This window comes from Boleophthalmus pectinirostris, unplaced genomic scaffold, assembly GCF_026225935.1.
Source record: "Boleophthalmus pectinirostris isolate CB_2022bp ecotype Guang Dong unplaced genomic scaffold, ASM2622593v1 HiC_scaffold_8, whole genome shotgun sequence".
Classification (NCBI taxonomy): domain Eukaryota; kingdom Metazoa; phylum Chordata; class Actinopteri; order Gobiiformes; family Gobiidae; genus Boleophthalmus; species Boleophthalmus pectinirostris.
Genome location: NW_026571515.1, coordinates 14,411,285 through 14,424,434, shown reverse-complemented (window position 1 = coordinate 14,424,434; position 13,150 = coordinate 14,411,285). Strand labels below are relative to the sequence as shown.

General features: G+C 39.7%; 1 protein-coding gene across 1 annotated transcript in view; it reads left to right on the top strand.

Moving 5' to 3' along the window:
• l3mbtl1 (L3MBTL histone methyl-lysine binding protein 1) overlaps positions 1 to 13,150 on the top strand; it is a 30,045-nt gene that overhangs the window by 4,212 nt on the left and 12,683 nt on the right. Inside the window, exons 2-10 of the mRNA XM_055165819.1 lie at positions 581 to 809; positions 2,441 to 2,604; positions 2,983 to 3,127; positions 4,093 to 4,624; positions 5,322 to 5,457; positions 7,179 to 7,227; positions 7,310 to 7,398; positions 10,981 to 11,085; positions 12,284 to 12,419. Of these exons, the coding sequence (XP_055021794.1) occupies positions 581 to 809; positions 2,441 to 2,604; positions 2,983 to 3,127; positions 4,093 to 4,624; positions 5,322 to 5,457; positions 7,179 to 7,227; positions 7,310 to 7,398; positions 10,981 to 11,085; positions 12,284 to 12,419 (1,585 nt within the window). The remainder of the gene's footprint in view (positions 1 to 580; positions 810 to 2,440; positions 2,605 to 2,982; positions 3,128 to 4,092; positions 4,625 to 5,321; positions 5,458 to 7,178; positions 7,228 to 7,309; positions 7,399 to 10,980; positions 11,086 to 12,283; positions 12,420 to 13,150) is intronic.

Sequence of the window (13,150 nt, the reverse complement as noted above, 5' to 3'; positions counted from 1 at the left end):
CTGGTCCCGATCTCAGTTTCGGCCTCAGTCCTGGTCTGGTCCCGGTCTGGTCCTAGTCTCAGTCCCGGTCTCAGTTTTGGTCTGGTCCTGGTCTGGTCCCGGTCTCGTTCCGGTTTGGTCGGACCTGGTTTAGTCCTGGTTCAGTCCGTATGAGGCACAAAAGTCCGGCATCGCAGTTAAAGTCACGGAGACAGGAAATGGCCGTTATCGTTTTTTTCCGGTATTCATTTATACACAAATTCGAAAACTGAAAAAACAAATCATTATCTGTTTTTTCATTTTGGTTTTGGAGACAAATAATGAAGAAAACTGTTGTTTTTTCGCTTTCTTATTTTTGGTTTTATATTGAAAAACAAATGAACGAATGATACACGGATTAATACGATATATCGATATTTTGATATTTTTGTTGATGTGGGGAATATGGGGAATATACGTCACTGGAAAATCAGTTTAATTATGCGAATAAGCTTCGTACCACAACATACATCTGTGAGAAAGAAAGAAACTAGATATCTGAGAAAGAGCCTAAATATCTGGTTTGTCAAAGTCCACTGTTAATGATTCCCTTTGTTTCCAGCGCTCCGGAGTGAGGGACAGCGAAGTGGTCATGAGCGCCAAAGTGAACTCCGACGCTCCGCCCACAGAGCAGGACCACAACCCCATGGCCCCGCCCCCAGGCCCTCCTCCTCCTCCCGTCGGCCCGTCCTCCTCCGCCGAGACCATCCTCTTCTGTGGCACTGACGCTGTGCCCAAGAGCAAACCCAGAGCCCAGCCCCACACCACCACCACCGCCCTGCTCCTCCCAGGTACCACGCACAGACCATAGGACGAAGATCCAGTCAAATTAAGCCGTTATGATGAAGTAAAAACACCAGGATCATGTAAAGTGAAGTTAATATGAACATTATAAAACCAAAATGACGAGGCTCACTGCAAAACTAACAGAGAGGGGCCACAGTTTTTCAGTGTCAAATCAATAGATCTTTTTCACAATGACCGGAAGTGTCCCGCTTTAAGTTTGCGGAACTTCCGGTTTATGGTTTTCTAAGGCAAAATGTCTGTGGAAATGTCTTTTGTGTTCTCCACCAGCTTCAAAAACCTGCCCCATCTCCAAATCTTCAACCAACAAGGTCCACAAACAAAACTATCAAGGGAAAAAAGATGTAAACTTAAAGGCGAACAACGACGATGCATAAGTGAACTACTGAACAAAACTAACATTATGATCATGAATAAAACTTAAGTAACTTGTTCATTCAGACTGATTCTACAATTAAAATTAAAAATTTATTTCATGATGCAGATATTAGCATAGACAGAGAGATTTGTGCAGTTTGAACGCGAGACATCTCTCAGAAACCATCATGTTAGTTTTGCTGAGTAGTTCACTAATGCTTGTCGTTATTCATCTTTCTTACCTTGATAGTTCTGGATAAATTCTCCATGGAAGAATGTTTATCCTTTGTGGACCTTGTTGGTTGAAGATTTGGTGATGGGGCAGATTTATGAAGCTGGTGGAGAATACGCAAGACATTTCCACACATATTTTTCCACAGAAAACCATTAACCGAAAGTTCCGCAAACCTAAAGTGGGACACTTCCGGCCGTTGTGAAAAAGGTCTATTAGAGACAATGGAGCTGGAAGCACCTCCATTCTCACTTCCTATTTGAAACGTGGTCAATTTATGACAGTTGAATTTAATTTATGATGTGTAGAAAAGCTCTGGGGCCTCCTGCTCTGTGTTTGAGGTCCACTAGAATCCCTCTGCAGGAACTACAGTGCTGCATTGTATCTGTCAGTGCTTATTTTTGTTATTTGTTTATTTATATCATTCATATAGTATAAAAAGACATCAACAGTGTCACAACATCAAACATACAAGAAATTAATGAAAAGGAGCAGAAAGAAGAGTCATCTTATGTTATCTGCCCTCTTTTTCCCTTTTCCAGACAGAACATTAACACTGATAGTTACTAAACATTTCAAATCAGTACATTTCAGTTCAGGCACAATTATTAATCAGTTGCAAACAAAAATCTTCACTGTTATGCACAACAATTTAGTTTCCTTTTTCCTACATACACATTACTTAACCTTTATTTGACTTTTGAGAAGCCCACATTGTATTTTTATTACACAATAATTATCATAAGAATATGTGTTTAAATACTGCAGATCAGTCAACACGTCCGTATGTTGTCATGAGATTTAGTATATGAGCTTAAAAGCACCGACTGCTCAGCAGATGGCACCACAGGCTGGAGCTGCTGCTGAGGGTTGGACAAAAATAGCCCTGTTTCTGAAATATTTTGTAAAATGATCATGTTTTACTCTAAGAATCATTGACATCACTGGGGAGTCACATTAACGCAGCGCCACAGGAGGTGACTGTTATTGAACTTATTACATGATACATCTTTTCATAACGCTCCTCAGCTCCCGTCCCCACTCATCAGAAAGTGGAGGTGACTCAGGCCGTAACCCTGGGAGACGGGACAAAGGCCACGCCCCTCACGGCCCATGTGGGGGGAGCCTGTAGCATCGTCCATGTGCTGGAGTGGAAAGAGGGCATGGCCATCCTGCCCAGCACCAACCTCAAGGTGAGCCCACCCACCTCCGCATTACCAGGGTTACGGGGTTCTGTTTCAGTAGAAGTAAATATAAGACATCGAAATAACCTTTGCTCTGCATGAAAATACTGTGTTATATATTTTGTTGAACTCTTTATTCAATAAATGTCTGAATAGAATAAACTATTTCTGATTTTCAGGAATAATGCAATTTATTCGTAAATATTGTCTATTTAGAAACATTTCGTCATCACATTTCAACCTTTTTTCATTGACTTATTCACAAAATAATCACTGGTCATCTTAAATAATTGTTAGTCGCAGCTCTAGTTGTAAAATTACATTAAATAAAGAGTATTCTCCATAGAGAGTCTGAAATCCCGTGTTTTGTTCTTCTTTTTTGTTCAGTTTTGTGTGAGTGACGTGGGGGCTCTAAGCACACTAATCACTCCAGGGAGCACGGGGAGCACGCCTGAGCCAGCAGCAGCAGCAGCAGCAGCACGGCCTTCTGGGAAATCCACTGACTCAGACAAGGCTCCAGTGGAAAAGAAAGGTACATCACACAGAGCTGGACCTGTCCTCCATTTATAGCACAGATTTTTATCGATAAGCAAAATGTTATAGGCTGGGAGCATTCCTACAGTAACTAAGGCTCCATTCAGACTGCAGCCTGAAGTGACCCAAATCAGATTTTTTCACCTTTATGCAAAACTTCAGCTACATGATTTTTAATGGACAGAAAGTTGGAGATAAAGCCCACAGGAAGTAGAGTCACTATCACTAATCTGCAGCTTCACCTCGATCCATGCGCTGTGTGGATTTAAACAGACACATGTGAGGAACTACTCCCACCTTTTTACTTTTAAAGAACACTTCAAATTGGATTAACAGCAGTGTTCTGTGGACTGGGTGTCATTATTTGCAGAGAATAAATTCTATAGATAATGTAGATGAGATGCTGCAGTTTAAATTTACCACTTTACGAGAGGTGAGTAATAAAGTCGACTCATTACTTTCGCTATACCCCAAGTTTGTATCTTGTAGTTCTGTCTCCATCACTCCTCTGCCCCTGATACTCTGTTTTATCGGCTGTTATCGTAGCGTTGATGATGTTTGATGGTTACGATCTGACAGAGCAGCTCAAAGTCACACTGACACCACACATGAGGAGCGCAGTGGCTTCAAAATTGAACTCGGGGAGAAGCAAATTGCAGCATAAATCGGGCAAATTCTGTGTGTGGCGGCCTTTAGTATAACAGCAATGTTTTTTAAAAGCAAAGTCTGTTTTACTGCTTCCAAAATATTATTCCAAATAATTGTCCAAATGTTCAAATAATTTCCCTTGTAGATCAATAAAGTTTGTCTAAGTCTTAGTCTAATTCCATCCCTTCTTAATACAATCCACTGTACATTATTGTCAACTCTTTTTGTAAATTTTTCAAAATGGAGTCTGTTTTTGACTTTGCCTTTTCTCTCAAAACTCAGTCACCATAAATAAAGTTGTTGTGTCTTTAACAGATGTGTCTCCTCCTATTGTCACTGTGAGGTCCCCAGTCGTGGAGCCAGAGGGACCGGTCCAGAAGAGGCCAATGGTCCAGACCAAAACTGAGGTCCAGACCAAAGTCGAGGTCCAGACCAAAGTCGAGGTCCAGACCAAAACTGAGGTAATGAGCAAAACTGAGGTTCAGAGCAAAACTGACGTCCTGGCCAAACCCGAGCTTCCGACCAAAACTGATGTCCCGACCAAATCCGAGGTCCTGACAAAAGCCGAGGTCCAGCCCAAAACAGAAGTCCCGATCAAAGCTGAGGTCCAGAGCAAAACTGACGTCCAGGCCAAAACTGAGGCCCCAATCAAAACTGAGGTCCAGGTCCAGACCAAAGTCCAGGTCCAGACCAAAGCTGAGGTACCAACTAAAACTGAGGTCCAGGCTAACCCCTCCGTCCAGATCAAAGCCGAGGTCCCAACTGGAGCTGCACTTCACAACCACATCCCCAAGTCCACACAGAGGAGCTTCGGGGACGAGCTGCGCAGGGATCCAATCACAGACAAGTACAGTACAGGCCACGCCCCCACACGCTAAGGGCAGAGTCTGAACAGTCTTATTTATATTATTATTTATTATTATTTACAATCTTATTTTTTATTATTTACAGTCTTATTTACAGTCTTATTTATTATTATTTAGTCTTATTTACAGACTTATTTACATTATTATATACTATTATTTACATTTTCATGTAAGTATTATTTATTATTACTTACAGTCTTATTTACATTATTATTATTACTTACAATCTTATTTACATTTTCATTTACAATCTTATTTACATTATTATTTACTTTCTTATTTTCCTTCTTTGTAACATTTTTATTTACATGAGTATTTACATTTTTTAATACAAATCAGTCGATAAAAGGTGCATTGCACAACTTTTCTGCAGGGGGATCTGTCACCTGCTTGTCTCCATGGAGATGTTATTGTTTTGTCTAGAATGTTCTACGATAGAGAAATGAAATTAAAAAGATAAGCAAGTGGAATGTGGAAATATAAAATAGTAAATATAAGTGTAAAGTAAAAATACAAAAATATTTATGTATACAGTATATATAAAGTGTTTGGCTTTGTTAAAAAATTACCAAATGCTCTCTCTAGCGCCCTTTAGATTCTTAGCTCTTGGTGTTGTATTATATTTGATTGCCATATATTTTTTTTTATATTTTTATACTTGTTACTCGTTTGTGTCAGGAGGACCATCGTTGTGGAGAAGGTGCCTGCAGGAGGGAGGGTCTCACTGAACGCAGATCACCTTAAACCAATGAGGAAAAGGAAAAGGAAAGAATATCTGAGTCCGTCTGATGAGGACTCGGACTTAGAGGGAACGGTGGGACAGGATTTTAATGACATACTCACATACAAACATCATTTCATATGTTGGAATCATAGACTGTATTTATAAATGGACATAGGAACCCGCTATCCGCCGCGATCCAAATAAGAACTGAGCATGGAGACACTTCTGGTTCCATCGACTCAGGCTCCAATTGACTTTACATTGAAAAATTGTTGTCTTTCTCTCTATCTGCTGCAGTGAGCTTCATCATTTTGGTCTTAAAATGTTTGTATTAACCCGCTCTACATGATCCTGGTGTTTTTATTTTTCTACATTTCCTCCTATAACTCCCATAACTTGTGAACTTCATTTGACTGGAGCTCAATGTTATGGGTAAGGGTGTGCAAAAGTATCGTAATATTGATATATCGCGTCATTTAATGTGATGACATAATATTAATATCGTGGGCTGCTGTATCGACATATTGACAAGAGTATTTTTCGATATATTTTTTTTTATTATTTTGTTACAGCGCTACAGTTTTGTTGCTTGTTCAGAGGAAGGAAGCTTGTTTATGCAACACATTTGACATTTTCATAGTTTTGAGTATTAAAATGTTTGTGTTTCATATTCTTTTTGCACAAGACGTGGTTTAACAAAGACTTTTAGTGTCACGGCCATGATTTAGTGCAGACATGTCAAATTTGGCCCACGATATAATATTCTTTGGCCCGTGAGATCATATCAAATATGTTTTAGAGCTGCCCGCTGGCTACAGATAGACTATAGAGACATTATTTATTTAAAATTTTGGTATTACTTTATATTTTTCGTGTTCTGGATTCAATGTTTAAACAAAACTATTATTAGACTTTTATTTTAATGAGAAAAGGTTCAACATTACATAGCTCGAAAGAAGAGAAAACATGCAGATGTTGTTGAAATTTTTCAATAAATATTTAGTTTAGCCCACGACTAAATCACAGTTTTTAATTTTGGCCTCTGTGAATTTGAGTTTAACACCTCTGATTTAGTCTTTATTTATAATTGAACTGTATTTAATTGATTTGAAATATATCGTATCAAACTGTATCAAATCAAAAGCTCACTGTATCGAGATACATATAGTATCATGGCATATGTATCGAGGTGTGTATCATATGGGCAACTTCTTAATGATACCCAGCTGATACGTTTCACTCCCTCAGTCCACTTCTTTATACAGTCTATGGTTGGAATTGATATTTTGCATTAACATTATTATTCAGCAGCTTTCATGGTGACACAATGTAAAGATTTGTAAACACGCCTTGTGTGGTCTGTAAACTCGAGAAAATTACTAAATTGATTTAAACAACACATTTTTTTGGAGCCGAGATCATTACAAGTGCTTAGGACCCTGTTTAGGAGTTTGATTTTCAACCAAAAAGGTGAGAGTGAATAACTGAAAAACTGTTGGCTATTAGTTATGTTATTTGAGAATTACTTATTTATTATTTAGTTTATTCATGAGACAGGGACAGTGCACAATATACATTAACCTTAACAGGAGAGATGCTTTCTACCAGGTTGTAGCACTAGAGCTAATTTCGACCTGTTGTCCCTGGTTTAGATGTTAAACAAAGTGCAGATAGTTTAGATCAGCTAACATGAGTAACAGACCTTCAGACAGAGCGGTGCCTCTAGTTAGCTTCACCCAACATGGGAATGTTGATGCCATCAGTTGCGAAGTATCAAGTGATCTTTTTTTTATTTCTTTCATTTATTCCAGGATGAGAAAATGGATGACAATAAATCTGACTGCAGACTTATCCGAGGAGGTAAGACTAAATAATAATAATAATTGTGGGGTTTTTTTTCTGTTTAAAAGCAAAAACTAATGAATCTGATGTTTTGGTGAAGGTGGAGACAATAAAACAGAGCTGTGGACCTGGGCTCAGTATCTGGAGGAAACCAAATCTATCGCTGCACCCACCAAGCTTTTTCGTGAGGTAATCTCTCTGTAGAAATACTTCACAAATGAGCTACTAGAAAGGACAAATCAATAAAATTTTGCATGTTACATTTTTAAAAATGTTCGTACTGTTAGTTTTATAGATTACAGTGGTCCCTCGTTTATCGCGGGGGTTACACTCTAAAAATAACCAGCAATAGGCGAAATCAGCAAAGTAGTCATTATTATATCTGTTTTAAGGCTGTAAAACCCCTCAGCACAGACTTTATACACTTTTCTCACACAGGACAGTTACAAGATTTTTTACATCCTTCTTAAAACTTTTTGCTGCTGTCGTCCTTTTGTTATTTTCCTCCTTCTTTATGTAACGAACCAAAGATGAATTTATTCCGTAATTCCCTACAGCGCCACACAGAGTCCTGCACGGGTCCATTTTTGGAGACCTACACCTGCTTATTAACCTGTGATTATATCAAGGTTAAACCCGTTGCCCGTTTCTGTGATAAATCACACACAAATTAAAAACATTCTAACTGAAGCATCCATCAGAATATGAATTGAAAAGTTATGGCTTCAAGAATTACAGTCACGAAATGAAACTATTACGCTTTCTTCAGTACGAACACAAATTCACAGGCATGACTCGACTGTCATCACTTCACAGGCTTTATTTACTGAGCAGAAGAAATATTGATCGAGATGCCACACTTCTGCATCGCACACGCCACAGACTAAACTGGCACTAAACCAGGACTAACCCAGGACTAACCTAGGACTGATTCCAGGACTGAACCAGGAACCCCGACCCGGTGCAGGACTCTGCTACAGTGTGTAACTTCTACCTTCCTTCAGCGTGTCCAGAAATCCAACTTTTTGTGTGATGGTTAGTGTCTTCCTTGGGTGCAACCGTAGGAGCCTTTGTCGCTGCAAAACCTTTCGTCGACATTGTGGGTTTTGTCAGGGGGAAAACTTGCAAACATACAGCACTTCAGAATCACACTGCTAGAGATCAAACATTTAAGTTAATTTGTCAAGCTGAACACATTCTGTATTGTACAGGAGACACGGCACGGAGGAAACTGATTAGCTGGGTTTCATGTGATGTCACAGGGCTACGTTTGTCAGCATGCAAAATCAGATGGAGGGCAGGAAGTGAACTGATTGGAGGAAAATGCCGATGTGTTGTGTAGTTTACGGCTGTGCCAATTGTTCTAACCGAGAGAAGGAAAAGCGATTTTTTTAGAGTACCGAATATAGTCGTCCACAAAGGTCAGAAATGGGAAAAGCTGACAGAACAACGCCGTAAAAAGTGGATTACAAACCTGTTTGCGGTCGGGAGGAGCAGAATTCGCTAATGCTCGTATCTGCAGTGACCACTTCGTCAAAGGTTTGTTACAAAGCTAAATTGTTTTTTGTGGTTTACCTAAAATTAAACGAATCATTAACGACTAACGGCTAACACCGTTTGTTGACATTAAATACTTCAGATAGAGGTTAGTGCCGATACACTGCAGTTTTTCCCATAACAGTCTATACACATAAAATAAGAGAAACACTCACCCCGGCGAAGACCAAACGATAATCATCATTTAGACGTTTTGCACCAAGGTTGAGGACCCATCCACTGACAAAAAAAGTTATATGCCTCCAAACTTTTGTACGCCTTCATCTGTTGTCTGGTGTAGAACGATGTCTGAAGAGCTAAATAGTTTGTGATATCCTTTGCCTCGATTGTCGGCAAATCTTTTACTTCGGTTGAAAATTCTCTCATTTTCAATAAGATGGGGTCACGCCCAATATATTTGTCGACTAACTGCTCGTACTTTTGCTTTGCTACTGGCTCTAAATCCTTACAATAAGAACTCTTCTCCATATCTATGTTCTCCAGAGCCGTGTTCGTCGAGTTTGTCTTCACTTCCTACCCTCCACCTGAAATTCGCGCATCATCGTGATCACGTGACTGAAACCCTCCTATTGACAAAGGTCTACACTCCCTTAGCCAATCAGGATGCAGGAGGAGGAACTCAATGCACGTTCATACGCTGTAAAAAAAAAAAAAATCATGCAAAATTGCACAAAAAAATCCGCAAAACAGCGAGACCGCGAAAGGTGAACCGCGTTACAGCAAGGGACGACTGTACACATTTTATGCACAATTATTGCAGTTATAGACAAAAAACATAAAACGAAGTGAAATTCAAAATTAGCATTCACTCTCACCTTTAAATTAAAATTTTTGTACCAAAATGAATTCAAACAAGAAAATGGGAAAATGAATTATAGTGCTTCTACAGATAATAACTGGTATCTGTATGCACTATAATGTGACTTCTCCAATCACAAATAATTAGTGCTGCCAAACGATTAAAAGAATGTAAACAGATGAATCACACTTGAAATATGATTAATCACCATAAAAAGGCATTTTAAAGGTTCTACTTTATTGTTTTAAGCATTTGTCTTATTGAATTATTTAGTGTCTTATTTAATCTTATTTTATTGAATTATTTAGTGTCTTATTTTATCTTATTTTATTGAATTATTTAGTGTCTCATTTAATTTTTCTTCAAATCTAATTTTATTATTTTAAAGACCAATTGGCAATAATTTAAGACTATAAATTTAGAATTTCATAATGAATGAATTTGTGTTCCAGGTTAGTGTACATGATCAAACAACGGGCTTAATGGGATTAACCCATTGACGCCGGATGCTGCGCAGCGCAGCACTGAGTCTCCTGTCGGTGTTCCGGATTGTCTGGCGTAACTGGTAAAGGCGGAGCCACTTCTGGAATTATGGGGGGCGTGCCCTCCTCTCGCTTCCATTCACTCCCATAGAGAGACGCAAAACTGCCGGAGCTGTATTGTCGCGTTAAACCTTCTTTATCATGGCATATTATTTCCCCATTGAAAAATAATCCAAATGTATCCCGCACATTTTCCCATCAAGACCTGGCGTTTGAAGTAACAAATGTTGCACTTTACTGCCAGCGCACGAACGCGCTCAACCACTTGATCTAGTCGCTGTTCCAGACGCTCCTATAACAGGTGCCATATCGCTGTGTCGTGTAACAAATAAACATGGTCAAACACAAAAATGTTGTCTGTGTCTTAACTGTCATTGTCACTGTTAGCACAACAGGAGACTCAGCGCTGCGCTGCGCAGCATCCGGCGTCAATGGGTTAAAGGCCCTTCATTGCCGCTTGCGGGCGTAACTGGCTCTATTGGTGACAGATAAAAGCTTTTAAAGTTGGTCTGGCATTTTTTAGTATTCTGTAACAGTTTTGTGAAATATTTGGCCCATTTATTTGGCATCTTATTTGCATGATTGGTCAAAACTGTTATTGATCTTTGTTAATTTGTGTTGTTTCTTCCATTTTTTGTGATTAATCTTGTGTTTTACCGCATTAACGTTGACAGCACGACACGACAAATATAACGATAATAAATATTTACTACAGGTACTATTCCACCAAAATAAGATAATCAATAATTAGAAAAACATGAAAACCTGTTCGATGTGCTTTTAGAAGGACAGAGAGTTGTTAACGAGGCGTGATTGGTGCTATATTGAGCCCAGCCTTTAAAAACACTTTTTAAAATCATTTTCTCTCTTCAGTCTCAGAGGGTCCCCACTGTGAAAAATGGCTTCAAACAGGGCATGAAGCTGGAAGGCATCGATCCACAGCATCCCTCCATGTACTTTGTCCTGACTGTGGCCGAGGTGAGTGGCGCCCTCTGTAGGTGCAGTTCTCAGTACACTGTTGTGTTACTGTCACTGTTTATTGTTTATTGTTTATTTAAGGATCCCCATTAGTCTCTGTAATTGCAGACTCTTTCTGGGGTCTACTCTCATAATAAAATCATGCGAAAACACATTAACAGAAAATCACATCACAACAGCAACTTCTATCATGAGGGGAATAGGCAGAAAACACATACTGTATTTTTCGGACTATAAGTCGCACCGGACTATAAGTTGCACTTTTTGGGGGAAATTAATTTTATAAAATCAGAGACCAGGAACCGACATTTCATCTTCAAAGTCAAGTTCTAGTAATAACAATAGAAGAGAGAACAACAGACTGTTAACGTCACATATGAACAGTTCTTCAGATAACTATAACATAAACAACAGAACAGAACAAGTTTACCAGACTCTCCATCTCACTCCAAATCATTAAATCCATTCAATTCTTCATCCTCGGTGTCACTTCTGAGCAACTCGGCCTCGACCTCCGGAGGTAAACAGAGCACCGCTTTCTCTTCTGTGTAGCTGTCGTCAGACTCAGCATCAGTTCCAGTTAGAATTATTCCAGCCTTTCTGAATCCCGACAGGATGGTTTTGGTTTCACTGAAGTCCAGGCTTTGTCGATTCATCTAGTGACTTCAGGAAAGTTTCATGGTGCACCTTCCCGGTGTCACAAGTTTCTCTCTCACTCCAAACTTTCTTTCTGCTGCTCGATTATTGTTTTCAGCTGCAGATTTCTGTCTATGATTTTCTTTTTGAGGGCATTTGTGTTCAGTCTTCTCTGTTGTCTTTATAAGTTTGTTTAAATATTAAATTTTCAGTGGTACAGAAGTAATGGTGTGATCGACTGACATGATACAGACAGGACAGAGGCTCTTTCTGCAGGAGACATGCGCAGTAGAGCCAAGTGACTGTGGTACAGGTGGAACAGAAGCAGCAGATACTGACACACAAGACTAGAGCCTCTCGCAGCTGTCAGAAAAATTTCAATATGTAAGTTGCACCGGAGTATAAGTCTCAGGAAACACCCAAACCATGAAAAAAAGTGTGACTTATAGTCCGAAAATACAGTACATCACTTCATCACAGTTTGTTTAACATTGATTTTTTTAAGAACGAGATGATTGTGTATCAGCATCATTTCTTGAGGCAGCTTAACTGTTTATTTCAGGTGTGTGGGTATCGGCTCCGGCTCCACTTCGATGGATACTCAGACTGCCACGACTTCTGGGTGAACGCAAACTCCTCAGATATCCACCCCACGGGCTGGTGTGAAGCGACAGGACACAAGTTGCACACTCCGAAAGGTCAGACACAACACTATGCAATGACACAGAATACATGTTTAGATATTACACTGAGAGAATGCAAGCAATGGTGAAATAAACCACAAGTATGTGAAGTTATGCCCCAGCCAGCACCATACAGAGCAGTTAAACCACAGACTGTAGAAAGAAGTGGACTGAGGGAGTCTGACGTTGCCTATAGTGTTCGGCTCCAGTCAAATGAAGCTCACTGAGGCAGCAGGTATAGGAGAAATTGCTAAATAAAAACACCAGGATCATGTAGAGTGGGTTAAGACGTTTGAGGTCATACCGGCTTGCCTGATCTCGTCAGATCTCAGAAGCTAAGCAAGGCCGGGCCTGGTTAGTAGTTGGATGGGAGACCACTGGGAAAATCAGGTGCCACACAAAAACTGCCATTGTGTCCTTAGGCAAAACACTTCAATCTTGCTTCCATTGATCTGCCCCAGGGCAGCTGTGGCTACAATAGTAGTTTACCGCCACTGAGTGTTGAGTGAATGAACAATGAACTGTAAACCGCTTTGGGTATCTTGAAAGGCGCTGTATAAATGCAATGATTAATTAATTAATAAAAAGTTAATATGAACATTTTAAGACGAGGCGACAGTTTTTCAATATAAAGACAACTGGATCCAGAGGCTATAGAGCCAGAAGCACCACCATGCTCACTGGGCCGTTGCGAGCCATTTGGGTGCCCTATGCACAAATGTTTTGTGGTGCTTCACCACACCACC